The following is a 25956-nucleotide window of genomic DNA, read 5'->3' as shown; positions in this document are numbered from 1 at the left end:
CACTGGGAAATCACACTCTCTCATTCAGAGACATACACTACAGACAACTTTAGCTTACCCAATTCACCTGTACCGCATGTCTTTGGACTTGTGAGGGAAACCGGACCACCCGGAAAAAACCCACTCGAACATGCAAACTCCACACAGAAACTCCAGCTTGAACCAGTGACCTTCTTGCTGTGAGGCGACAGCACAACCTACTGCACCACCACGTTGCTTTTTATTTTTTAGTCTTTCTTTATGTCTTACATGCTTTCTGGAACCTTTCTTTACTGGACTCGAACCCCATTGTTGTGGTCAGCTCTGTGTCTTAAGTCTGCTGACGTACATGTCGAGCTACCAGGCAAACTTGTAACAGCGGAAAAGCCATTCATTCATTCTGTTAAGCGAGAAAAAGAAACGGCACCATATCGCCCCGTAGCGTTCATTTTAAAGATGAAATGCAGCCATTCGTAGCTCTGGCTCCATAATTCATGATCTCCAGAAATGTATACAGAGCTACGTTTTCAGAATGAGCCTATGTTGACTTTTTTATTCAAGCCACATATATTTTTGTAAAAACTAATAAGATGACTCAATGTCTTCATGTTGTACTGACACAAAAGAAAAGAGGTTCCCTTTATCATGATTGTCATCAGGAGAGAAACTAAATCTCTGCAGTTTTGTTAGCACGTCTGATACAGGAGATGAGTTTAGACAACACTTAGGTAAGTTGTCTTTGAGGGTGTGCAGTTATTAGATTTCAGCTGAATGTTTCTGCTAAAGGTCAGTGTGACTCAGCAACTAAACCCCTGATGCTTTTCTATGGTAACAGAGAGCTTTAGTTTACAGAAAACACGTAGTTCTGGCTGGTGTTGGGAACAGATTAACAGAGCTAAATCTATTGTCGCTAATTCTGTAAAGATTAGTTGCACAAATTGGCAAATACACTTAAAGTGTGCTCTGTCTTGAAGGGGCATACAGATGTTAACCTTTATTTCCAGAACATCATGTTTTATTGAAGTTGTCATAAAATATAATAAAACCTTTAACCCTTTATCAGGTAACTTCACTGACATTGATTACAATATATATCCTGAAAAATAAAATCTTTTTTAAAGTTATAACAGTTCAAAGTTCTGGTAATAACCCCTCGTGACACTCCAGCGTTTGGGTATTTTAATGAGAGCCCAATAAAGAGATAATGCTATACTCCTGTAAGGTTTGTTGACACACACAGACAGCGCAGGGTTTTTTGTGTGAATTGTTGGGACATTCCATAGGTTTCCATAATTTTTATACTTTGAAAACTGTATTTTGTATTGCTCTACCTCTACACTATGCCTTAACCGAACCCTCACAGGAAACTGTGTACAGTTTTAATACCTGAAGCAGAAATAAAACTCCTTCTGTGTCATTTATAAGCTTTCTGAGAAATGGGGACATCAGCAATGTTCTCAAAATTCACCATCTACTTGAAATATCTGTGTAATACCTGAGTATGACATTTTTCACACACAAACAAATGCACACAGACATTGCGGCCATACTAATAATGTTTTAAATGAATGGAAACTTGTATCTCCAACCAGTTGTAAGAACAACAAATAATAACTTGACTTTTATTTGATCATTGAGAAAAGTGGCAGAAAGTTTTTTCAGATGAATCATCTGTTGAGCTGTATCCCAATCATCACAAATACTGCAGAAGACCTATTGGAACCCACATGAACCCAAGATTCTCACAGAAATCAGTCAAGTTTGGTGTATGAAAAGTCATGGTTTGGGGTTACATTCAGTATAGTGGTGTGCGAGAGATCTGCAGAGTGGATGGTAACATCAACAGCCTGAGGTATCAAGACATTTGTGCTGCCTGTTACATTACAGACCACAGAAGGGGACAAATTCTTTAGCAGGATAGTGCTGCTCCTCATACTTCAGCCTCCACATCAAAGTTTCTGAAAGCAAAGAAGATCAAGGTGGGCCAGGATTGGCCAGCCCAGTCACCAGTTGTAAACATTATTGAGCATGTCTGAGGTAAGATGAAGGAGGAGGCATTGAAGACGAATCCAAAGAATCTTGATGAACTCTGGCAAAAACACTTTCTGGTCCGTTTTAGATGACTTTATTAATAAGTTATTTGAGTCATTGCAGAGATGTATGGATGCAGTCCTCCAAGCTCATGGGTGTCAAACATAATATTAATAAGTTTTCAACTGCACCATGACTTTATTTTCTATACTGTACATTCTGTCAAGTGACAAAAATTTTGTGTAAAGTCAGATCTTACTGTCTTAATTAAATAATTAAAAGGCATGATCATATTTTATTTTGGTAAAAGAAAGCATAATCTAGAGTCTTTTGCCTTTCATATAAGCCACTTCTGATACCAAATGATCAACTAGAAGTCAAGTTATTATTTGTTGACTTTTGTCAAGTAGTGTATATTGTTATTATTGTTAAAACAAACTGAGATTCAGAAATGACTATTTGTGGAGTTGTGGAACAAATTTTTAATTGGTTTGTAATTTGAACCTTGAATACAATGGCGTAAAATAGGACTTTGTTGAATTCTTTTTAATATGTTTTTCTAAAACACAAAAGAAACTGGTGGACTGTGCAACTGGTTTGGTAAAGCAACAATTTAGTCTTTAAATAATTAAACACTTTAGCACAAAAGTAAGCCAGTGAACACTTCAATGGAAGTACAAACAGTTAGACGATTAAAATGCTTCAATAGAAGTGCAGATGACTGTGTATTTACACATCACATTATGATTAGCGTGTTTGTGTGTTTATGAGTGCATGTTTTAGTGTTTATGCTATCTCATGCAAATAACGCATATATATTCAACAATGTGTTAATCTTTATTTTATCTTTTGTCACATTTTAACTACATTGTAAAAAATGTTGGGTTCCACACAATCCGTTTGCGTTGGGTCAGAAAGAAGTTTTTTTTTTTTTTATGAATTTAAGTGGATTGAACATAAAAAGATTAGTTGTCCCCTATGAAACTGATGAGTTGTGTTGTTTCAGCTCATTATAAATAGTTTGAACAAAAAGCAAATGTAATTTTTGACTGTGTAGCCAATTTATTTGCAACAGTCACAAAATGCGATTTATATATATATATATATATATATATATATATATATATATATATATATATATATATATATATATATATATATATATATTGCAAAGAAACTTGCTTTATTGGCTAATTTTAACGAACTGTAATATGGAAGGCAATCAGGGCCAAAAGTTTTTAAACAAAACATAAATTCTGATTGTGTCTGGGATGTCAAGGAACCAACAGTTGTAACCAGGGCTTGAAATTAACTTTTTTGATCACCAGCCACTGTGGCTAGTAGATTTCCAACATTACTTGCAACTTGCCATTTTCACTAGCCACAATTTTGTTGCTTGGAAAATATATTTTGCATCAATAAATGTGACATTGACATGCTAAAATGACTTGATTTAGATGTTGTGTTGTCCACATGCCTCCTCATTTATTTCATTTATTTCTGTTTGAGTGTGTTGTGTGTGAGCTTACTCACTGTGCATGAGCAAATGGGCTGTGTTGCATTGCAATTGGTTTTTATTTCTCATGACTTTTTTAGGGCTCAAAATTAAGGATTTACCAAATTGATCTCTGACCCCACTAAAAAGAAATAATTATTTCTTAGCCACACATTTTAAATGTGTCAAAACAAGCAAATATATAGCTGTATACATGCACTTCTCATTCGACAAAACATTTCTTTTTTTTTTTTAAATTGACATTTAAAAAACATCTATTGTCATGTATCTAAAATATGCACAGTAATCTGTCCTAGCTAAAGGTCCCAGACAAGCTGCTGCTTACAAAAGGTTTGCTGCTTACACGAGCATCGCTTTTTGTCTAGTCTATTTCAAAGAGAACCGATCGCACCAGTTGCGCTTCCTCTACACACGGTTGTTTTCTGCAAGTAAACGCGCGAGTAATCATCCTCTCATAAGGTATTTACCAGCTTTTCCTTGTGCAAACACAGTTATTTTTGTCAGTTTTGCTGCTTCTTGATTCTAAGATCACATTTGCACGCATATTGGGCCATCCTTATTGTCGAACCCTGCTTTAAGAAAACTACAATGTAAAACTTATTTCCAACCTGCCAAAGTGGCTAGTGGGAGCGGCTGTATAACCCGCCAAAAGCTGAAATCTACCCGCATTTGGCGGGTTGGCGGGTGTTAATGTAAAGCCCTGGTTGTAAACCAAAAATCATCAGTCTGTCAGATGAAGAAGTAAGAGATTCAGTTAAAGAAAGTTTACTTAACATTGTTTGCATTTTTATCAGCAGATGCCAGCTTCAACACTTACACAGAATTCATAGGCTGCTCTGCTAACAATCTCAAAACGACAACAATATACTATAATATGCACCACTAACTGCATCATACATATAAGTGTTTAACCTGATTGGTTAGAACTCAGATAGAGATTAGAATGTTTCCACTTGTGTGACGTAATTCCAAACAATATCTCCCGATGATTACTTTAGCATATGAAGGTCAGACATAACAGCAGGATATCTCTGTGGTCAGGATGATTAGAAATAAAATTCAGCTCATCTTCATGTCTCCACTGATGAAGAACACACACACATACACAATACTTATCTACTTCAAGGCTGTTCCATTCTCTAGAAGGCTTCTTATCATAATAGTAAAATAAACATATAGCAGGCGTACACAGAGACAGCTTCTCTTATAACAGAATCATTAAAAAGTATTCATTCTTTCACACAGCAAAATTCAAAGTAGCATCAAACGTCCAGTTCCACTCAAGAGGCCTCCATCACCTCTGACCTGGGTTGGTAGTTCCTGAGGAAACAATTCATTTGGCATACAGAAAAAGCAATGACACTCATACTGTATCATTCCAGTTTTACTCTGAAGAGGGAAAACACTAAGCTCATAATATAAAGTAGGCCCATTGAACTTATTAATATTCATAAATACATAAGAAATTATATGTGTTTTGCTTCACAGCGAACTCAGTTGGACCGTTACAGCAGCAAATGTCAACATGTTACTTTAGTTTGCGCAGAGTTTCGCAGTTTGACCATGTTGAGGCAGTGTTTCTTATGGAAGCTGACAAATGAAGTGAACATATATCCCTAATACAAATATAGTCTCTAATACAATTTCATTGACTGCTGAGTTTTTAGATGGATAGGACATGTACATCATGTGTTTTATTTAAAGTATGAATGAGTCTGAAGTTCATTTCAACTTTTGTATCGTGATGTTTTCCAGCTGAAGCAGAATAAAAGGCAGATGTTTATTTTAGCTCATGGCAAACTAATGGTTTTTAGAAGAGCGGATATGCGTAATAACTTTATTTTTTTCTCACAAGGAAACGTTTTGTAATAATTTGTATGAATTCGTACAAGTTCAGTCGTACGAAGATGAACAATTTCTAAAAGGAGGCGTGGCACCAAACTACACTCCTAAACACAGCTGTCATTGGTGGATGAGCAAATTGTACTAAATTTGCACAAATGAGATCATACGAATTAGATACTGAATCAAAAAGTTACAAATTGCTCTGGGATAGCTTTACAATTATAGAACTGAAGCTAATTTCTTTTCTTTCTTTTTTGATTACTAAAGCAATATATAAACATTTATTCTATGGATTTATTTACAAGAATTGATTTTTGAACTCACAAAAAAATTATGTGTGCTAAAAATCCGCACTTTGTAATTTTGATTTCGAGACTTTTGGCCCCGATTGCCTTCCATAATGTGAGAGCTCTGGCACAACATGTCAGTCTTTCTCTGTGCTTGGATCCTGAATTTGAGCAATAACAATTTTGTTAATATTACGATTATACCAATTATAATGGCCCCATTTTTACAAAGACAAAAGCCAGTTTGTCCTATTTAGCTGAACCTAAAAATATCAGATGTTGTAGTGTATAATTTTAAAGTGCAAAAGCTATTTTTTTCTTCAATGGAATTAACTCCATTTATTTTTTGGAACAGGAAATGCTTTACAAATCTGATGTCACGTGTTATTTATTACCAATGTGGTTTGTACTTTAAATGTTCCCTGTATCAAAGATTTAAATACTTTCAAAAGATTGTTGTAATGACACCATGATTTCAAAAGAGGGCATCAATGAGCTAAAGAATTTAGAGAAAATGATGTCAAAATATAACAAACTGAGATGTTCATTTGAGTAAACCAAATTACTTCTGTGCACATTGTTTGGGTTTTCAACTATTAGCATGTACTATTCCGCAAACTCGCTTCTAATGGTTACTTTAGGAGATGTTTAGAGATTAAATCCAAAGTGTTTCAGATGTTCTTTTGGCTCTTGTTGGATCAAATCCAAATCATTTAAGCAAACTGTTTAGTTCAAACACACTTTTTAATGTTTATTTATTCCTTAATATTACTGTATAGTGAACTTCAACCCTGGTGTACACTGCTGCGCTAACTAGTTAATTTTCACTATTTTTAATCCAACTAAACGAGTCTTTCTGCAAGTATGACCCTAATGAGCACATATTTACAAATTTAAAGTGTTACCCTATAACAATTGTTGTCCTTATAATGAAATTCTGTCTTGTATATTGTAAAACCTGTTGTATCTGGAAGTTTCACCAGTCATAATCATTAATGCAGGAATTACTAAGAAGCTAAACTATTATTTAGCTGGCAAAGTTGCCAAAGTCAATTTCTTATTACGACAAAACACCTAGAAATAACACTATTGTGTGTTCTGAAGTGATGACCGCCAGGAAGAAAATTCTCAAATACAGTTTTATTTTATACCCATCTCTGTGCCAAATAGACAGAGACACGAAAAACAGTGTACAAAAACAAACATCAATAGAAAAGTATGCTTATATCCAAATGTCCAAAAATTGATCAACGCCGTGACATAAATTGCAGAGAAACAACATTTTGTCAGAAAACAAACAAAGAAAAAAAGGTAGAATACCAAACATGTACAAATGTACACTTCTCTATGTGCATGTCTTTATACAAAAGTGTCAATGCAACTCTGTTTGTATATGGGTTCTTTTTAAAGATAGGTCCTTTAAATGACAGATTTTTCCTACCCATCGCTGTTCACAATCAGTACTGGGAAGGCACTTTGCAACATACAAGTAATTGAATATATAAGCTAGAAAAAAAAACGTTTCCAGTGATGTAATAAGCCAGAACACCTTACTAGACAAACATAGAATAACATTAATAATAATAATAATAGGAAAAAAAATCAAACCATTTTTAATTGGTAAATAAATAAGGGCTGCAAATATTCAGATCACACTATGATGCCAGGCAGATGATGATTGTTACTATTAAAAGCATAATATTTCAATTAAAACATGTGAAATTAGCAATGATTAGTCAAATAAGTGAGCATACTCGGCATAGTCCACTGCTCAGATCAGCCTGCTTTAGATTTTACATGTTAACTGAAAGGAAATTCACTGATAGCTTCCATCATGAATGACAAACTGCCCTTCCAAATACATATATGCTGATGGGAGACTATACAAATAACCTGCAGGGTAAAGTAAAGGGTAATATAACCAGCATTAACACTGCATTCAGAGGAACAGGCTAACACCAAACACACACTCAATTACTTGCATAATAATAATCAAGACACAACAAAAGTGTGGATGTGTCATTATCCACTTAAAACAAGAATTTAAAGCATAAAAACGTCCATTCGTTCATTCAAAGCCCAGAAAAATATCTATTTACAAGGATCCCGTTCACAAAAACTAACATAATTGGCCATACATATATACATATTTGCTTTATATATATATATATATATGAATGTTATACGTCATGTATAGTGACAAGAATTTAAGTTAAGCAGGAATGTATTGAACCACTTAGAAAAACTCTGGTATATTTAAGAAAAGAAAAGATTACAAAAGCCCTCTGTTTATATTACATTCTAGAGATAAAGGACATCAGAGAGATCGCAGCATACACTCGTGTTACACAAACACACGTCATCACACTCACGCTCTCCTCCTGTCGGCTGCATGATTCAAAAAGGAAAAAAAAAAGCATGTTGCAACAACTCAATATATATACCTTTTTGTAAAGGAGACTTGGACACTGGTATCAATAAGTTAATAAAATATATTCTTTGCTTCTTGCTATATCTTACAGTGAAACCTGAATTTGGTCCCTGTTGGACGTTAAAAACAGACACACATCTCGTGACCAAAAGCAATCTGTTTCAGTACTATCCAAGACAAACAAAGCACAAAATATTACTGAGATCACAGCCATCGTTTGGCCTTAAGTTTTGAAGGATTTCATTTAAATAACTGACGAAAGTATTTCATACTAAAATGTTGAAGTAGGTGATGTAGGTTTTGTGTCATATATGGAAGCTTGTTTTTTTTCCAGAGTAACAAAAATAAGAAAATGATTTCAATTTTTTCCCTCACAATTCATACTTTTTTCTTGCATGTTTAGATCTTAAAATTAATCATTTCTTCTCAAACTTCAACCTCATAACGGCCAAGTTGGAAAATTTTCCTTCCCCTTAAACTTGATATCTTGAATATTTGGACTTTTCAACATAACACGTCTTTTGATCTAAAAAAAAAACAAACAAAAAAAAAACAATATAATTAATTCATAATTCATTCTTTTTCTGCAGGAACAGCATGTTTAGATCTTAATCTCAGAATTTTCTACAGAAATTTGGACTTTTCAACATTTAACACATCCTTTAATCATTAAAAAAACTACAGAATTTTTTTTTTCCAGCAAGAACTGCAAGTTTAGATCTTAAAATGTATCATTTCTTCTGAAAATTTGTAGTGTAAACCTCACAATAGCCAAGTTGGAAAACTTTGCTTTCCCCTCACAACTTTATATATTGGCTTTTTTGACTTTTCAACTTAACAACTTTTTATCTTAAAAAAAAAAAAACAATAAAAATAATTAATCCTTTGAACTGCAAATTTAGATCTTGAAATTAATCATTTCTGCTAAAAATTCTGAATTTTAACCTCACAACAGCCAAGATGGAAAACTTTCCTTTCCCCTCATAAATTAATATCTTGAATTTTTGGACTTTAAAACTTTTAACATATCTTTAATAAAAAATAAATAAAAAACAAAATAAAAACAAATATAATTATAACAGTACAACTCAGAAAACTTTTTTCTGCAAGAACTTCAAGCTTAGATCTTAAAATTATTAATTTCTTCTGAAAATTCTGAGTTTAAACCTCACCATAGTCAAGTTGGAAAACATGCAGTTGCAAGAATGAATTAATTCTTTACAAGATTAAAAGGTGTGTTCATAGTTATAAAGTCAAGGTATAAAGTTCTGAGGAAAAAGAAAGATTTACAACTTGGCTATTGTGAGGTTTAAACTTCGAATGTTCAGAAAAAAATGATTAATTTTAAACCTTACAAAAGCCAAACTGGAAAACTTTCCTTTCCCCTCAGAACTTTATACCTTGAATTTTTGGACTTTTCAACATTTAACATCTTTTAATCTTCAAAAAAAAAAAAAAAAAAATAGATTTCATACTTTTTTTTTGCAAGAACTGCAAGTTTAGATCTTAAAATTAATCTTTTCTTTAAAAAAAAACTCTGAGTTTAAACCTCCCAATAGCCAAGTTGGAAAAATTTAATTTCCCCTCAGAACTTTATTTCTACAAATTTTGGACTTTTAATTTTTTTACATCTTTAATCTTGAAAAAAAATGGAATTGTAATATAATCCCAGAAAGGTTTATTAACTTGCAACTGAGAGATTTAATCATATACCTAGATTTTTTTTTCTCTGTGGTATGAGGGGAAAACTGAAATGTGCTATATAAACCCACAGCTGAGAGAAAAGTGAGAATTGTGAGATAAAGCGACCTTCGTTTACATCAGTAGTCTACAGCTTCAGTAGTCATTGGACTACAAAACAGTTCTAATGACTCCAGCTTTGTTTTCTGATGGTGAAAACTTGTTTTTAGAATTAAAATTGAAATGCTCCTTAATGTTACGTTCTCTGTGAGGTACTCGATGTGTGGACATGGACACTGCCTGGACAAAAACAACCTAGAGGTATACATTCGGAACATATTTAGGACATTGGTTTGTCTTTTACATCAAACATCATCCTCAACCTATGAATCAGGAAGCAGACACATGTGATAATAAACATACATGTCAGAGGTGGAGGACTTGTCAAATGTGGAATAAACTAATTAGCTGCTTCACACCACAATGGAATCAAAACAGCTATGTTTCCATCCAGCCATTTTCACGCAGATTTTGAAATATCAAATTGAAATTTCTAGATGGAAATGTCAAGATGTGCATACATTTTAAAAATGTACATAAACATATGCGCATAACTGAGTGAAATAAACGTTTTTTTCCCAAAATAAATTGTATAAACTATAATGGAGACACATTTACTACATAAATTCCATTATGAGCATCAAAAATGTCAGGGGATTTTGTTATAAAAGATCATGCGATAATAAGAATGGGTGCAATTTGACACATTGCAAATTGTAAAACATCAAAAAAAAAAATCCCTGTCCATCAAAAAGCGGTCTTGCACCCCTCACCTTCATTGTGTGTCAGCTTCTAAGGCGCAAGTAATTATTCATTTTTCAAAAATCCATTTTTCTTTCTAATATTTGCATTCAGTTCATCAGAATGTGACGATTGTTGTCTTCTTAGACTCATTTGAAGGAAACGGTGTTTTATTTGTTAATGTTTTATGCCTATATTCCAGTTCTGCGCATAAGATTTATGTTTAGATGGAAACATAGCTCATGATGGCAAAGTCAAAACATTAACAAACATCATACTAATTAAAAACATTGAACAAAACAAAAGTAGTCTACATATGGCGTATGAGACAACAGATTAAACTCGCAGTTATAAAAGTTTGGTTATGCATCTCAAAAGGGTCATTTCTCCCCTAAACCCATTCCACTGCTGCCAATCTCAGAGTCCACAAGTGAGGAGGCAAAGGCCGACTGGACGATCTGAAAGCCAAAGGATTCAAGAAGTGACATATTCTGTTGGGGTGAAAAGGGTGAGGCGAGGTCTCCAAGACTGGAGGCAGCCGCAGCACGTTTCTTATGGACACGGTGATGGTGCTTGTTGAGGTAAGACTTTGTGCGGAAAGCCTGACCGCATTCGCCACAGGCGAACTTCTTTTCCTGGTCTGTTGTTGGGATGTTTTTGGAGCCCTCTGGTGAGGTCACTGCGTCATCAGGTTGGCCGTTGAAGATGAAGGATGTCACCTCCATTTCTTCTCCCTCAACTTTATGTTCAGCCTTGAGATCCATTCCGTTGGAAAGGTCACCGAAAACTGCATCTGAACCGTCAGAATCCTGATGAGGACATTTCCCAGCATTCTCCTGCCCGTCTGAGGTAAACACAGAGTGGGGAAGGGGACATCAGGGAAGGAGGGGGCAGAGAGAAATACAGGAAGAGAAAAGGAACCTCACGTTAAGTATATAAAGTAATAAAACTAATATTTCTACTTATGTGAACTTGTTTGATAACAAAAGCATGAAAAAAAATTAACATTTATGGCTCATTGTATTGAAGTTTGACAATTTTTTTTTGAATTTGCTCTTTTTAATACTGTAATAAAGAGATATATTTCATCCTATTGCACACAATGTTACGGTAAAAAATAATATCTTAATAATGAACTTTGTCCACTGAGTGCGTCAAGCCCCTAATGCTGTGTTCACACCAGAAGCGTCATCAAAGACTATGAAATATGCAAGACATGTCTTCATTCAGTTTTGAATGGGGAAAAGTGTAAAAGTCAATATGGCAAATAAAGCCCACCTTGAGTACAGGAGCCAATCATTGATGCTATATAAATACAAATAAAGCCCAGGGTGAGAAGTTTCTGCAGATTTTGTGCGATTCTGACATTTAGAAATTAAACTAATGAGACAGTTGATGTTAGATTTTATTGAGGATTCCTTATATGAAATTCAATCATAAGCTTGGCAAGCAGTTTTGGAGATTTTGACGTTTCCTTATTCAAACAGAATGCCCAAGCACACTACCCGAGAGGCATTTCAAAGATGGCCACCGAGTGAAATGACTTACCTTTATAGGACTTTGGCGGCATGTGTGCATGAACATTTTGTTTATTCGCGTTTCAAAATTCATTTCACAATAGATGCGGATTCATGTCATGGGCAGGGGTTCTGTCTGTCTGGTGACTCTAACTTTGTTGCTAAATGGCTGAAAAACAGTGTAGATTCATTCAGCACCGTGTCTGAGTCCACTAGATTTTTCATAGGCGCATCCAGCTCTGTGAGGTTATCAACTCCTCCAGAAACTATACCTGGATGATGGAGGCTTTCAGCGGTACTGATAGTAATAATAGTTCTCGGATCTCTTTACCTGCTGTTTTGGCTTCTTTGACAGCTTTATTAAGATAAAAAGACTTCTTTCGAAGTCTCAATCAAAATCATTCAGAAATAATTTTCTTGTCGGCTTAGTCCCTTTATTAAAAAGAGGTTGCCATAGCGGAATGAACCGCCAACTTATCCAGCACTTTTTTTACGCAGCGGATGCCCTTCCAGCCGCGACCCATCTCTGAGAAACACACACACACACACACACACACACACACGCACACGCACACGCACACGCACACACACACACACACACACACACACACACACACACACACACACACACACACACACACACACACTTAGCCTACCTAATTCACCTGTACCGCATGTCTTTGGACTGTGGGGGAAACCAGAGAACCCGGAGGAAACCCAGCGAACCAGCAACCTTCTTGCTGTGTGGCGACAGCACTAACTACTGCGCCACTGCGTCGCCCATCATTCATAATTGCTACCCAATAAATACCAAACTAGCTTAATTTAATAACAATATTTCCCCTACATGCTCATTTTGTACTTGATATGATGAAACGCTAAATTTATTTTTGGAGTGCACTTTCTGTAAAGTGTTTTGGGTTGACTCTTCCAATTTCATAGAAAAATTCTTGTTTCTAAACTTTTGTATATGCCCAAAAATTCTAATCTTTGGTTACTCTCTGAACTTAGATCCTTCTCATTATACATTTATTATGAATTTTTTTGCTTTTTCTGGCTAAATTTTACATTCATAAAATGTAAATATTCAAAGAAACACCCTTTTTTATTTTCAGAAAGGATTTTTCTTTTTATATGTGAACTCCTTAAAAGACTAACAATTATATTGCTCTTTCTTGGTGTAAATCATTTAAACTTGTTTTGCCACTTTGCCTTTTTGCCACTTTGTTCATATTGCATCTTTGTAAATGTTCTTTTTTGCAAAATAATAATAAAAAATCTCATGAATGTCTGCTGAAGTTCAGATTATCCAACTTGAGCAACTCGCACATTAACCGAATCAAACCTTTAGTTCGTAAGAATCGCGTCATTCGGGCCACCCTATTCATGTGAATCGCATTGCAGGTTGTCTATTCACGATTTTGCATCGACTTAAAATGTAAATCACTTGTGCGTGATGCTTCATCCGCATCTGATGTGAACACAACATAAAGCAGTGGCACTTAACCGAAGGCCAAATTCCTTTTGTTCTTAAGATTAATTTTTTAAATATATATTATTATTATTTTACTCGATCTCATCTCTTTTCAAACTTGTGTACAAAGAGTATATGGAAAAACTTAAAACAATCACTGGACTCCTACGACATCCATTGTTGGGACAAAATGCTTCTCCATAAATAAAAAATAAAAAAGCTCAAAAATAATATGATGATGATGTGATGACAGTTTCATTTTTCATTTTTGGGTGAACTATTCATTAATAAGCTGTGAGACTTCACCAAAACATTCACACTTTTTCCATACCAATAAACAATCATGAAATGCCCTCACTTGGTTTGAATTATTTGTGTACGCCTTCCTCCACATATATGTTAATGCAATTTACCCAGAACATGAACAGTAGTTCTCCATGATACAACCTATACAGTGATGCGTCAGAGCATGTGGCATAAAGGCCCTGATATAAGTCCGACAAAATTAAGGAATAAACTGGGGTGACAATTTTGAACAAAATCAGGCCAAAAGATTCGTCAGGGGTTCCAAACAGCTTGCCAAAGCAAATTTTCCAAAAAAGACTGGTAAACATGAACTACCATTAGGTTTGTGTGTGATTATGTAATATTCAGGTGGGGCTTTCTTTGACATGGAAGCCTCGTAAATCTTTGTTTAGTTTGTCGAGGTCTGTAAAAATATAAACACTGAAAAGCTGTTTTATAGTATAAATTGAAATGTAATTACAGTTGAAAGCAGCACTGAGATCTCAGTTTTTAAAGGTGCTGCATGTAAGTTTTTCACTCTTCTAAAGCATTAAAACACCATATGTTTGCAGTTATTTAAGAAACATGCTAAGAGAACATTTTGTCTTTGTCTGAAAATCAATGATAAAGTCAGTTATTCTGCTTTGAAAATGTGCGTTATGTGCAGGAATGGCTGTCTTTGTTTTGGTTCTTTTAACCCACCCAATGCCTGTTTAGCCAATTATATCTTAGCACACTGAATTGCCTTGTTGGAAAACTGCATATTTCATTCATTCAGTCAGAAAGTACGAGTCCATGACCGAAATGCGACCTGAAGAGGACAGCAGCAGAGGACCTCCGAAATGAGACGCAGATTTAGAGTTCCACTTGAGGTAATTAATTAGCAAATAACATAAATATCAAAAATGTAAACAATAGGTGAGCAGGTTACATTGTAACCCAGTGTCCTAACAACATGCTACGTGACAAGATTTGAAGTGATAAGCAATTGGGCTGTTTGCACTAGAAACAGAAATTTAAATACAGCCATTTAGAAGCACAGATTAGTGCACTTACTGCACTCCAATGAAATGGCAAGGTTTATAATTGAATTAATACATATTAAAACTCTTTAACATTATTAAATGTACGTGCTGAATCACTGATATGTGTTGGTTTACACCGAGTTACAGTCCTAAGGTTTAATGAGGTAAACTATCTGCTGCTGCTTTCAGTAGCATGGCAATAAATGTCATGTAAAATGGCAAACTTGCATTACTAGCATTTAACACTGAATAAAGCAAATGAAGTATACCTGGGGTGAATATTGTCAGTTTATCTTGTTGTTCAGCAGCAAGAAATAGATGGTGTTTATAAAATATAAATTTCAGATGTTGGTTAGAACAAAGACTCATTTTAATATGGGAAATTTTCCTTCTAACGTGTGCCGCTGCTTTTATTTAGAACACGACTTAAATCAGCCTTTAGGCTCGATTGCTTTGCACACTTCTGTTGATGTCGTCAATATGGCAACCTAAGTTGCCTGTGTTTTGAACAAGGCGTGCAATACCTAGTTCAACCAATGATAGTCAAATTTACATACTGCACCTTTAATACTTTAAAACTGCTTGCTTTAATGCAATCTACTAAAATAAAGTCCTATACAAATTAATATAATGTGTCTTTTCTTGACTCGAGAGCCAACTGTAGAGTGTGTGCAAACAACATTATTACAAGACACTTTCCTTTTTATATCACATTTTACCTGTTTTTATGTTTTGTTTTGTTTTGACGCATTTTTATTATTTGTTTTTATTTTTATTTTACTTGTTTCTTTTATTCTTGTTTATGTAAAGCACTTTGAATTGCCATTGTGTATGAAATGTGCTATATAAATAAACTTGCCTTGCCTTGCCTTGCCTTTCCTAACCGCTGCTATTCACTGCTGTTATTAGTTGTATGTTTACTTTGTTATTGAGAGGAAAAATGCATAATACATATTTACATATAATTCAGGTATTTCCAACTATTATTAGCTGTAAATGAATGAGAGTATGAAAAACATTAGGGCTTAAATCTTTGGCTGACAAAAAAAAACTATTTGGGGTAAAATGAGAATATCTATGTTTAATATTAAAGCCCTAGATTTCCAGCCTCTCTAATTGAACCAACTATTTTGAACAAAATAAATACAACTCAAACTGCCTTTTTTAAAAGGGAATTTTCAGACCTTAAATATTAAACCCAATCCAGCTCTTCCAAAGTGTGAACTATTAAAGACAAAGGGGTTCGGAAGGTGGTGCTGATATGGCAAACCGATGAAAAACGGGTTGCCCAAAGAACCACCAAAAGCTAATCACAGTTGAGGCGATTAATAAGAATGAGTACCAACTGAAATCAGATCAATGTTTACTTACAAATCTTATTGACCCTATTCTTCACGTACGAGCGGATGCAACCAATGGAATCTTTTTGGCTTGAGACTTCCAGTCTCCCTCACTTCATTTTTAGACGTAAAAACTTGTTATGCTGTTTGATACTGCAAACTGGATATTTTCCTATTTTATTATTCTAGTTTATGTATAGTCATGAACTTGCTTGTTTGTAGAACAAGTAGTTTGACCTTTTTCTGGTGTTTGTTATTCCTAGTCATTTCTCCCATTGGCAACTGAATCTGAAGTTCTAAAACAATCAGAAAAACAATCAAACGCACTTCCACATTGTAGAATAAGGTCAATAAAAAGCAACTTTGGAGATACTTGTAGCAGGCTTATCACTTAAAGCATTGAGACATCCTCGACTCTTTGGCACACACTCCAAACAGCCGTACTGACCTGGAAGAGGTCCATGAAGTGGAAACCCCGGTGCTCCAGAAGAGCGGCACTCCCAGAAATAGGGAGTCGGACCTGGCTTGCCCATGAGCAGCTCAGGCTGAAGGCCCGGGGGGACAGGCTGGGGTAGAACTGGCCCAGATAGCCCCCGAAAAGACCCCTCTGTCTCAGGAAAGGTAACCAGGAGTCGGCGACTGGTGCAAAGGTCTACACCGCCAGTAACCGCCCCAAGAAGGGAAGTGGATAAAGGAAAAGACAGAGAGGCCAAGGGGGGTAATTCGAAATCAATACAGTCAGAGGACCATTAGCTTCACATCAGTTCAGAAACTATCAGAAATTATGAAGACTGCTTGTTTAAAGCCAAAATGACAAAAGTACATTTTAAATGAATGAATCTTTTTCTTTCATTACATGCCAAGCCAGCAGCTCAATGATACAGTTGAAGCTCAGTGATACTGTTATAACGATTCTGTACTGATGTAAAGTTAATGACGTCTTACTGAAATATTTCTGCATTGATTTTTATCCATATTAACTGCCAAGAATTGTGTCATACGATCAAAATAAATTGACTTTCTCTCTATCCCACTCAATCCACATAGCAGTTAAGACCAATAAAGTGCTTGATAAAAATGTAAGAAAAAAAAAAAAGAAAAAAAGAGGAAAAATTTTCTAAATTCTAGCAATCACTTATCCTACATTAAAGAATCAGATGAATTCTTGGACATTAGTTCTCTTTAAAAAATGCTGACACCATATTGTTCCCCATCATGTGCAATGAGGAATTTCCCAATCACAAGCTGCTGGATTTTATGGCAATAATTGTTTGAAAAAGGTCCATTAAATCCACAGAGACTATGCACTGCGTGTTCATGTGCACTTATATGTGGACATGCATGAATGAAGGATCAGAGAACACTGTCATTATGCCAGCACTTGATGGAGATGATAGTAAGCGACACACAGAATGGAACTCGTGGCCATGCTAAATTGGTCAGCAGAAATGTAAGTGACTAGCAGACAAAGCCGATTTATAGGGCTGCAACTACTTCTGGAAATGCAGTTTGTTTCAACTGTTTTTGAGTTTCTTTCTTATACTTTGAATGAATTTAAATGTAGCCTTTAAGAAGAAACTTATATAATTTCAATTAAAATCTAGGAGCTGCCATAATCATCCAAAAAAAATGAAGCTTGCTAAACTACAAGGACTCTCTACATGTGCAATACACCAGCAATCATATTAAGGGTATCGCTACATTTGCACAATTTATAGTGTAATCTCTGAATAACCACCCATACTTTCAGCAAAAAGCCATTCCTTTCTCATCCACCGAAAGAAAAGTCCTGAAAGATGGTGCAAAATACATCAGAAAGGCCAAATTTTAAGCAACACACATATCGCTGATTCCCTGCTAACTAAAGTTGCAATAAATGATTGATGCGCAGCGCTACAATCTGGGTTTGCGGGTGAGTTTTTTTGCAAGCAGATGCAGCATCTGATAAGCAGCAGTGAAAAAGACAGCAAGTGAGCGAGCAACAGTTTGACGCTGTGGGGAGAGGCTTGCTTGCCTTCCACTGCGCACTGGCGTCCTGAGTGGTAGGGGGCGCCGTTGTGCGTCTGTGGTCTGTTGGTGCGTGGTTCAGGGAACTGATGTGCTGCAGAGGAAGGGAGCATGGACGAGCTGTGGTGCGTTTTTACGTGCACCTTTAAGTAGGATGCAGTAGAAAAACCTGAGACCATCGGAACAACAGGTAGGGAACACAAATAAAACAGAACAACACTCAGTCTTAATTATAAGAAAAAATGCAATGGCTTAAAAGTCTTAAGTACAAGCCACAAAACCTTTTCAGTACAGATTTGACTAACCTGAGCCTTTTGTCCATTTTTCTGCTTTTATATAAAAGCCAATACATTTCTCATAGCCTGAACTTACTTTTTTTCCAGGTTCTGCAGGTTGCAATGTCCCGAATTTTGATTGCCAATCTTAAGCCAATTGTAATCATTTGTTTTGGTTCAATTTGGAATTTCCCCAACCAATCCCAGAGCCTGGGGGACCAGAGTGAGTGCTCCGACTCCGATCCTGGTCTGCTGTGTGTTTTCATAAAATTATTTTCCATGCATATTTAATCAATACCTTTGTTGCATATTCCACAGTAGTTATGAGGTCCTTCGCTGTGTTTTTTCAAGTGGTCAGTCATGTAGGCAGCCCGGAGATATTTCCCACACACTTGACAGGGTATCTTATCTTCATGGCACGCCAGGTGCGACCTCAGGCGATCTCGTGTTGCGAAGGACGCGTTGCAAATCTGAGAAATTTCACAATATGGGTTATAAGCCTTTTCTGAGAGATCATTTGAATGAAATGTTTTTGCAAACAGAAAGATGATTTAGAGGAGTACACTCAAAAATGTAAATATCGCTGAATACAAATTAGCATTTTATTAGGAAAACCATGGCAACACCTGCTCGCATAAGAAAAATCTAGCGAAAAACGAGGCTGTCAAGCTCCAAAACATAAAAAAAGCATCATTTAAAGGACTGTTCCATTTCAAAAGTGGCCTCAATCACACCTGGGCATGGTTTAAGGCAACTGTGCCTAGTGTGAGTAGGCATGAGCCTGACGGTATGATAACCTTGGAAAAAAATATCACGGTTTGTGATTACTGCTCTGAAATATATTCTTTTTAAATGTCTGGGTAAAAAAAAAAACTAAAACTTTTTCCCCCTTTGAACACAATGTATTTTATTTCAAGAGTTCACACTTAGCTAATGATTGATTATAAGCAAGTTATGATTGTTGTCCCGGAAGAAAGTAGATCTCGACAACTCCCCCTTGATAAGAACTGATGACTAAAAATTGAATGCTATAAAAAGATATGCTGCAGGGTGAGATTGAATGCAGTGCAAAATTAAGATTGATCAATTCACTTGTTGTGCATGTTTTTGGAATGTGGGAGGAAACCGGAGGACCCGGGAAAAACCAATGCGAGCACAGGAAGAACATGCAAACTAAGCACAGACACAACCACCAGCCTATTAAAAGACTAGAACTGGTGATGTTCTTGCTGTGAGGATACAGTGCTAACTACTGGGCCACCGTGCCGCCCTATGGAAGGAAAGGTGAAGAGGTAGGGGTGGAAGGGGGATTCTTCAAATCGAAGATGACTGTAGTGAAAAACCCTGACTCTTTATAGTGGGTTAGGAATGGCCTGAATGGTGAATCATGCATGCTAATGCAGAACCAGCCGTGTTCAATAATAATCACTTGATCCTCTCGAAATTAGTTTATGGATAAACTTCACTTTGAGAAACATTTAAAATATTTTGGAGCAGTAAACAGGTTGGACTAAATAACAAATAAATCATTGACATCTGCTGCCGTCATTAGTTTCAAAAACACAGATTTTTTACTGTTTAATCGCTAATCTTTGGACATCTTTTCTGCTGGAAATACTGTTATGCAAAAAATAAAAATAATAAATTTGAAACAATCTTACACACACCTTAGGTGCGGTATAGCAGAAAATTTTGTTTGTTATAAAACCTTGACTTTTCCAAACTGCGGAATACCTTGAAAACGGTTATCGTCCCATGCCTAAGTGAAAGTACACCATTCATTGCTGGTGTCACACACTAGTGTGCATTAATTGCATTGCACATACTAAACTTTAAACCATTATTAACTAACATGTCAATAATATTTTACTTTTATGTGCTGTAAGATGGATCTTAAGCAAACTGGGATTAAAAAGATCAGATTCACTAAAAAGTGTTATGTAGCAAAATAAGAATAGGCAAACAAGGTTTAAATACAAAAACATTTAAGCATAGTCAGACAGGTAAATATTTGATACAGGCCTTTTGCTTAGGTATGCATGTGTTCTTAAATCCAGTGTTGTTTTAGCCACAGCATGAGTAGATTTACAATTTGAAACTTGTCATTTTAATATTAAGTCAAAGTTAAATCTTGTAGTTTATGCTGTTTCAGTGGATGAAAACACATTTCATTATATAGAGCATGCTCAATCATAAAGAGCTTTGTGTTTTCTAGATTAACAATAAAGATTTGTCGTTGAATTCCAACCTTTTTATCAGGGAATCCACCTTGTGATGTGGCGTGACTGTATGATCCAGAATCAAACATTAAAACTGAGGCACTTACTGAACCATCACTTTTGTGTTGCTTATGTTTTAGTTTTTATTGTTGCTTTTTGTCATTTTGATGATGGGTAGTTTGTGTCCTTGGAAAATGAGTGTGGAATCTGATTCACCTTTTCTGTTCAATGAATGAAACTCAGAATGTGTAAATAAATGGCAGCATCTCTCACCTGACACTTGTGAGGTCTCTCTGTGGTGTGCACCTGTTTTATATGTCCATTCAGATGGTCTGGCCTACAAAAACAACGAAAACCATCAGCTATAACACCAAAAACATAAATGAATGATAAGATTTTGACCATGGTTTCCATTGTTGACTGAACCTCACCTGGAGAATCCTTTCCCGCAGCTTTGACAGACATAGGGCTTACCCACGGAGCCGTCGTGAGACCTCACATGGTAAGACATCCTATCTTTGCGTTTAAAGCGCAGCCCGCACACCGGACACGCGTACGGTTTCTCGCCGGAGTGCGACAGCTTGTGCCGGTTGAGGTGGTAGACGTCTCGGAAGACCTTGCCGCACAAGTCGCACGCGACGTGTCGTCTCGTCCTCTCGCGTTTACGGGTGTCCGTAGGTAGTCCGTTTCCCTGAAATCTCTGTTGGCCAGGATGAGAGATCATCGTCGGGCCGTCAACAACGACCAGCTCTATTCCACTGCTCATGACACCGGTGAAAGTCCCGTGCTGCGCCTCGTGGTTTCTCAACTGGACTTCGTCTGGAAACATCTTCCCGCATATCCCACAGGAGAAAAGGGCCCCTTCTTCGTTTTGACCAGTGCTATTGTTGTAAGTGATCGGCTGCGCTATGGGCTCCTTTTTGGGTCTGGGTTTTCCTCGTTTAAAGCCGTCGATGTTTAGGTGGCCGCTGGAAAACTCCAACGGGGAAACCGCTAAGCGATCGGCCGTTGGAGCCCCGGGAGCGGCTGGCTGAGAGATGTTGCTTGGATCGGCACCGTCGCTGTCATTGTTGTCGGTAAACACAGCGCCGTTGGACACGCTCCCGTTTGACATGTCCACGGGTAGGGGGTATGACAGCTGCTCCGCGGCCCTGAACAGGCTGTGCTCGCCTCCGCGGGAAGGGGGCACGAGGATCTGCACGTTGGACTGTTTGATGACCTCCTGGCAGATCTCGATGACGGACCGCATGAGTAGAAACTTCGCCGCGGTCATCAGCTCCGGGAAGCACTCCAGGCGCACCACGATCTTGGAGGTGTACGCGAAGTCCAGGATGTCTCGGAAAACTTTAGGACTGATCGTGTGCATCTCCAGCTCCTTGCCCTGGCCGTCGTCTTCCGTCTGACAGCTGAACACCGACTCGAAATACTCGCTGCACGCCGCCAGCACCGCCTTGTGCGCGGGGAAGCTCTCCTCTCCGACGCGCAAGATAACATCACAAAACCTGCCTCCATCTTTTCTCTGGCCGTTGAGGTTGTGTAGCATCTCGGCGCTGTGTTTGCTCACCTGGTACGTGTAGGAGGAATTCCACGGCTGCTCTGTCCTCTCCATGCCGCCTTCATTCAACAACCGAGCCTAACGCATACGACAGAAGAGGCAAACCGATGACAAACACCTAATAAACACAAGCGCTCAGCAGCGACCACCACTCCTTGCCTTTTTAGCATCTAACATGTTAGCAGGGGGAAAAATGGCAGCCCCCCAGCTTCCTGTAACCTTTGACCTTTGCTTAAAGGGAGGGGGGTGTCGTCCGCGTTTAATATCTTCAATTTTTTTCACGCAGTTTAATCAGGTTTCCAAGTTTATAAAGGACACGGAGATGCTATTCACGCAGCGATATTGAAGTTTTCAGCTCGCATGCTGTTCGTCTTCCTGGTTTGCGGCGCTGCTGTGAATTCACATCCTTGTTTTTCAGCGAGCCCCCTCCCCCAAATGTACGCCAGACACTCAATGCATGACAGCAGACCGTCTCTTTTTCTCTTTCTGACACTGTAAGCACTTGGAAAACGTACGATAAACGTGTATATAATCCAAGTGAACAGTGAGGACTCTTCTCGTAGGACGCTGTAGCCTGGATAGTCGGTCAGGCAGCTGCTGTCTTGAACTGCCAGGGAACAGATCAAGCACAAAGACACAATAGAGCAAGGTAATTGGTGCACATTGGCTCTGTGTGTCTAGCTGCTTTGACAATCAGATGCACAAATACTTTTAAGGAAGGACAGTTAACCCAAACATGAAATTTTACTCAGTTTATTCACCCTGAAGTGGTTTAAAACATTTGAGTCTTTTAATTTTTTTTTAAATAAAATAATTTGATGATTGCAGGAGTGGATTTAACCAATAGGCAAGCGGCCACTTAGGGTCCCATGACATCTGAAGGCCCCCAATAAATATCTAGAAATGTAAATTATACCAATAAACTATATATAACATTGTTTTCTATCATATATTGTATTGAGTTAAACAAATAAAATTAAAATTAAATATTAATTAATATATATTAAAACAATATTATTATAATAATGTAATATTATGACATTATAATATCATAAAATAAAATATCCACCGCCCTCAATCACAGAGCAGTCAAATTTATAAATAATTTTTATTTATTTTTAGCTGTAAATGAATTTAAAGAAAGCTAATTAAGATAGTTTGCATTAAGATAAAAAGTAGAGAAGAAAATTTAATGACATTAAAAAAAAACAGTAATAAATAAAAATAATTAAGAAGAATGAGTGCACTTCAGGACTTGGGCCCCATGGCTGGAGTTGCTTAGGGCCCCCAAATCACAAAAACCACCCCTGGAAACCAATTGACACCCACAATAGGAAAAATAAACTGTGGACATCAATGGCTACCGGTTTCCAACATTTTTTTAAAATACATTTCCTGCTCAACCGAAAAAAAAAACCCAAAAAAACACAAGGGTGACTAAATGACAAGGTTTGTATGTGTTAACTATCCCTTTAAGAGAGAGATTACATTTAAATATGGTGTACATTTTTGTGTACATTCAATTTCCTGTTTGGACTAGAGTTGTCGCGATACCATTAATTCATTTTACAATACTATACCAGCTGAAGTATCACGATACCAAATAGTATTGTGATACTGCAATTCATAACTCAAACTATAAAGAAAATTGTTAGAAATACTATATTTTATATGTTATAATAGGTCTACCTGAATTTAATTCATAATCCTCTTATTATTGAAAAAAGCATTATTATTTGCACGTCACTTCACCTGAAATTTATTCATTATTTTTGTTTATTTTGTAGATAACTGACCAACAAAAAATTGCATTAAAATAAAGATACAAATTATACCAAATGAAAATGGTTACAAAAAAAAGCATTTCCCCCCAAAATTAGGCTATATAAGGTGGTCAAAAATTGTTTGTTTCCTGTTGCTATTTTGGGTATTTTGGTTTGTTTTGTTAATTTTTCAGTCTTATCAGGTAACAATCCAAAGTAATTCAAAATTTCACTTTGTGAGTCGTTCTTTTTAAGAGATTGTTGCGGTTGTTATAGCTACTAAATCATATTGACAGGAACAGAAAGGAACCGATTCATGTGTGCATTTGAAATGTCAGCAAACATCAGAAAACATGCAACCTTAAAGGGCTCCACACACTATTAAAATGAAACGGTCTATTGTTGCACAAGCGTGTGAGCATTTTAATGACTTTTCCACATGCAACATTATCTTTTGTAGATAGACCGTTAATGACGATACTACCGTTTACGAACTACAGTGGCACTGCCAGTATTTGAGCCATAGTATTATGATACTACCTTAGTACCGATAAACCATGCAACCCTAGTTTGGACACATGGTTTCTTTTTAAAGTCCCCAAGAAATCAAAACCAACCATATGATTTTGTTAGCTCACATTGCTAGTTTTGTGGTGAACAACTCATCTGTGCATGTCATTGAGAAAAAACATATAGTTTGCCCTTGTAATCTAAAATTGAAATCTGAAAATGCACTTCCTGTTTGTTTTCAGTTAAATTGTCACATCACATATTTCCAAGCACATGGGCGTGGCTAACATATTTTAATCATGCCGCTCCAACTGTCAGTTTTGACAACAGAAATGGTGAGGTGTCTGTTAGGTTGTAATAACTCTCCCCAAAACACTTTTCCCCATCTTTCTGAATAAAATGCCTACTTTTCTAAATCCAATCACCTTGCAGTAGAAATAAAAACAAGCCACGCACACGGTTTTCTTATTTAATATTCGGTTTCTCTAGGAACTGTGTCACAATGCGAACAAAATTAACAGTCACTGCTTCTGGTTCATGGGGACTTTAAAGTGAGTTAAATTTAAATGATGATTTTTTTTTTTTTACAAATTTAAATTAATAATTTAACCTTTTGGGATTCAGTAATTTTTCAAACCATTTGTCATTTAGTTTTCTGAAATTTTTTTAGTTGGTAGAGACTTAGGCACTTGCAAAAAATTGATTGTAACATGTTTAGTTAAAAATGGCCAATTTACAAATAAATAAAAAATTATTCTATCTAGGTCAGAGAAACATTTGCTTTAAAGTTTTATTTTCTTGAAGTAGGGTGTCATGGGGATTCGTAAACGACAATTGGGCGTCGTGACACAAGATTCAATCGTTTCTACTTGTGTAATGTGGCATAGTTCATGACAACCAATACTATGCCTGCAACCCTTCACGACACCATTTGCTGAAAGTCTAGCATGTTTCATTTTTTTGTTTTTCACAACAAGTTCTGTCATGTGGATGACACTATGCATAGGAGCACATAATGTCTTGGTTGGCTGCCGTTATTGTGCCAGCCAGGTAATAATTTTTTTTTAATTTTAACTACCTTTTCTAAAATATTTAAGTGTTTTAAGCAATTTTATCTGACAGACTGGCACAAACATGCAGACATCTCCATTCTCACAATGAGTTTCCGAGGTCTCTCATCCTTCCAACAAGGTAATCTGGGAATATTCAGTGTTGCAAATACATTGCAAAAGCATTTCCTGCTTATTCAATTTTGTAATTAATAGTGACAACAGTTCAATATAGGCTTCTCTGAAACTGGGAATATTTCACTTTTAATTTTATTTAACAAACCAACACAATCTCATGGCAATTGGTGTTTTGACACATATAGCGAGCTTGTTTTGAAGTGCTTCACCTCAAATGCCATTCATTATT

General features: G+C 36.4%; 1 protein-coding gene across 3 annotated transcripts; it reads right to left on the bottom strand.

The window, feature by feature from the left end:
- Positions 1-10658: 10658 nt before the first annotated feature.
- On the bottom strand, positions 10659-22442 carry patz1 (POZ/BTB and AT hook containing zinc finger 1). Of its 3 annotated transcripts, none has more exons than XM_087257731.1 (6): positions 21144-22442; positions 20986-21049; positions 18792-18963; positions 18226-18387; positions 16660-16863; positions 10659-11414 (listed from the first exon to the last, which is right to left on the bottom strand). In XM_087257731.1, exons 1-6 carry the CDS (start codon positions 22319-22321, stop codon positions 10951-10953), a joined length of 2244 nt encoding a protein of 747 aa, XP_087113857.1. In that variant the 5' UTR covers positions 22322-22442; the 3' UTR covers positions 10659-10950. The 3 variants fall into 3 exon arrangements, with proteins under 3 accessions (XP_087113857.1, XP_087113859.1, XP_087113858.1); XM_087257732.1 differs by lacking the exon at positions 10659-11414 and adding an exon at positions 15594-16507; XM_087257733.1 differs by lacking the exons at positions 16660-16863; positions 18226-18387.
- Positions 22443-25956: the final 3514 nt, after the last annotated feature.

The sequence above is a fragment of the Danio rerio genome, chromosome 6, assembly GCF_052040795.2.
Source record: "Danio rerio strain M-AB ecotype USA chromosome 6, GRCz13ab, whole genome shotgun sequence".
In the NCBI taxonomy this organism is placed as follows: Eukaryota; Metazoa; Chordata; class Actinopteri; order Cypriniformes; family Danionidae; genus Danio; species Danio rerio.
Note: the sequence above shows the minus strand (reverse complement) of the source record. Positions and strands in the feature narration are given on the sequence as shown.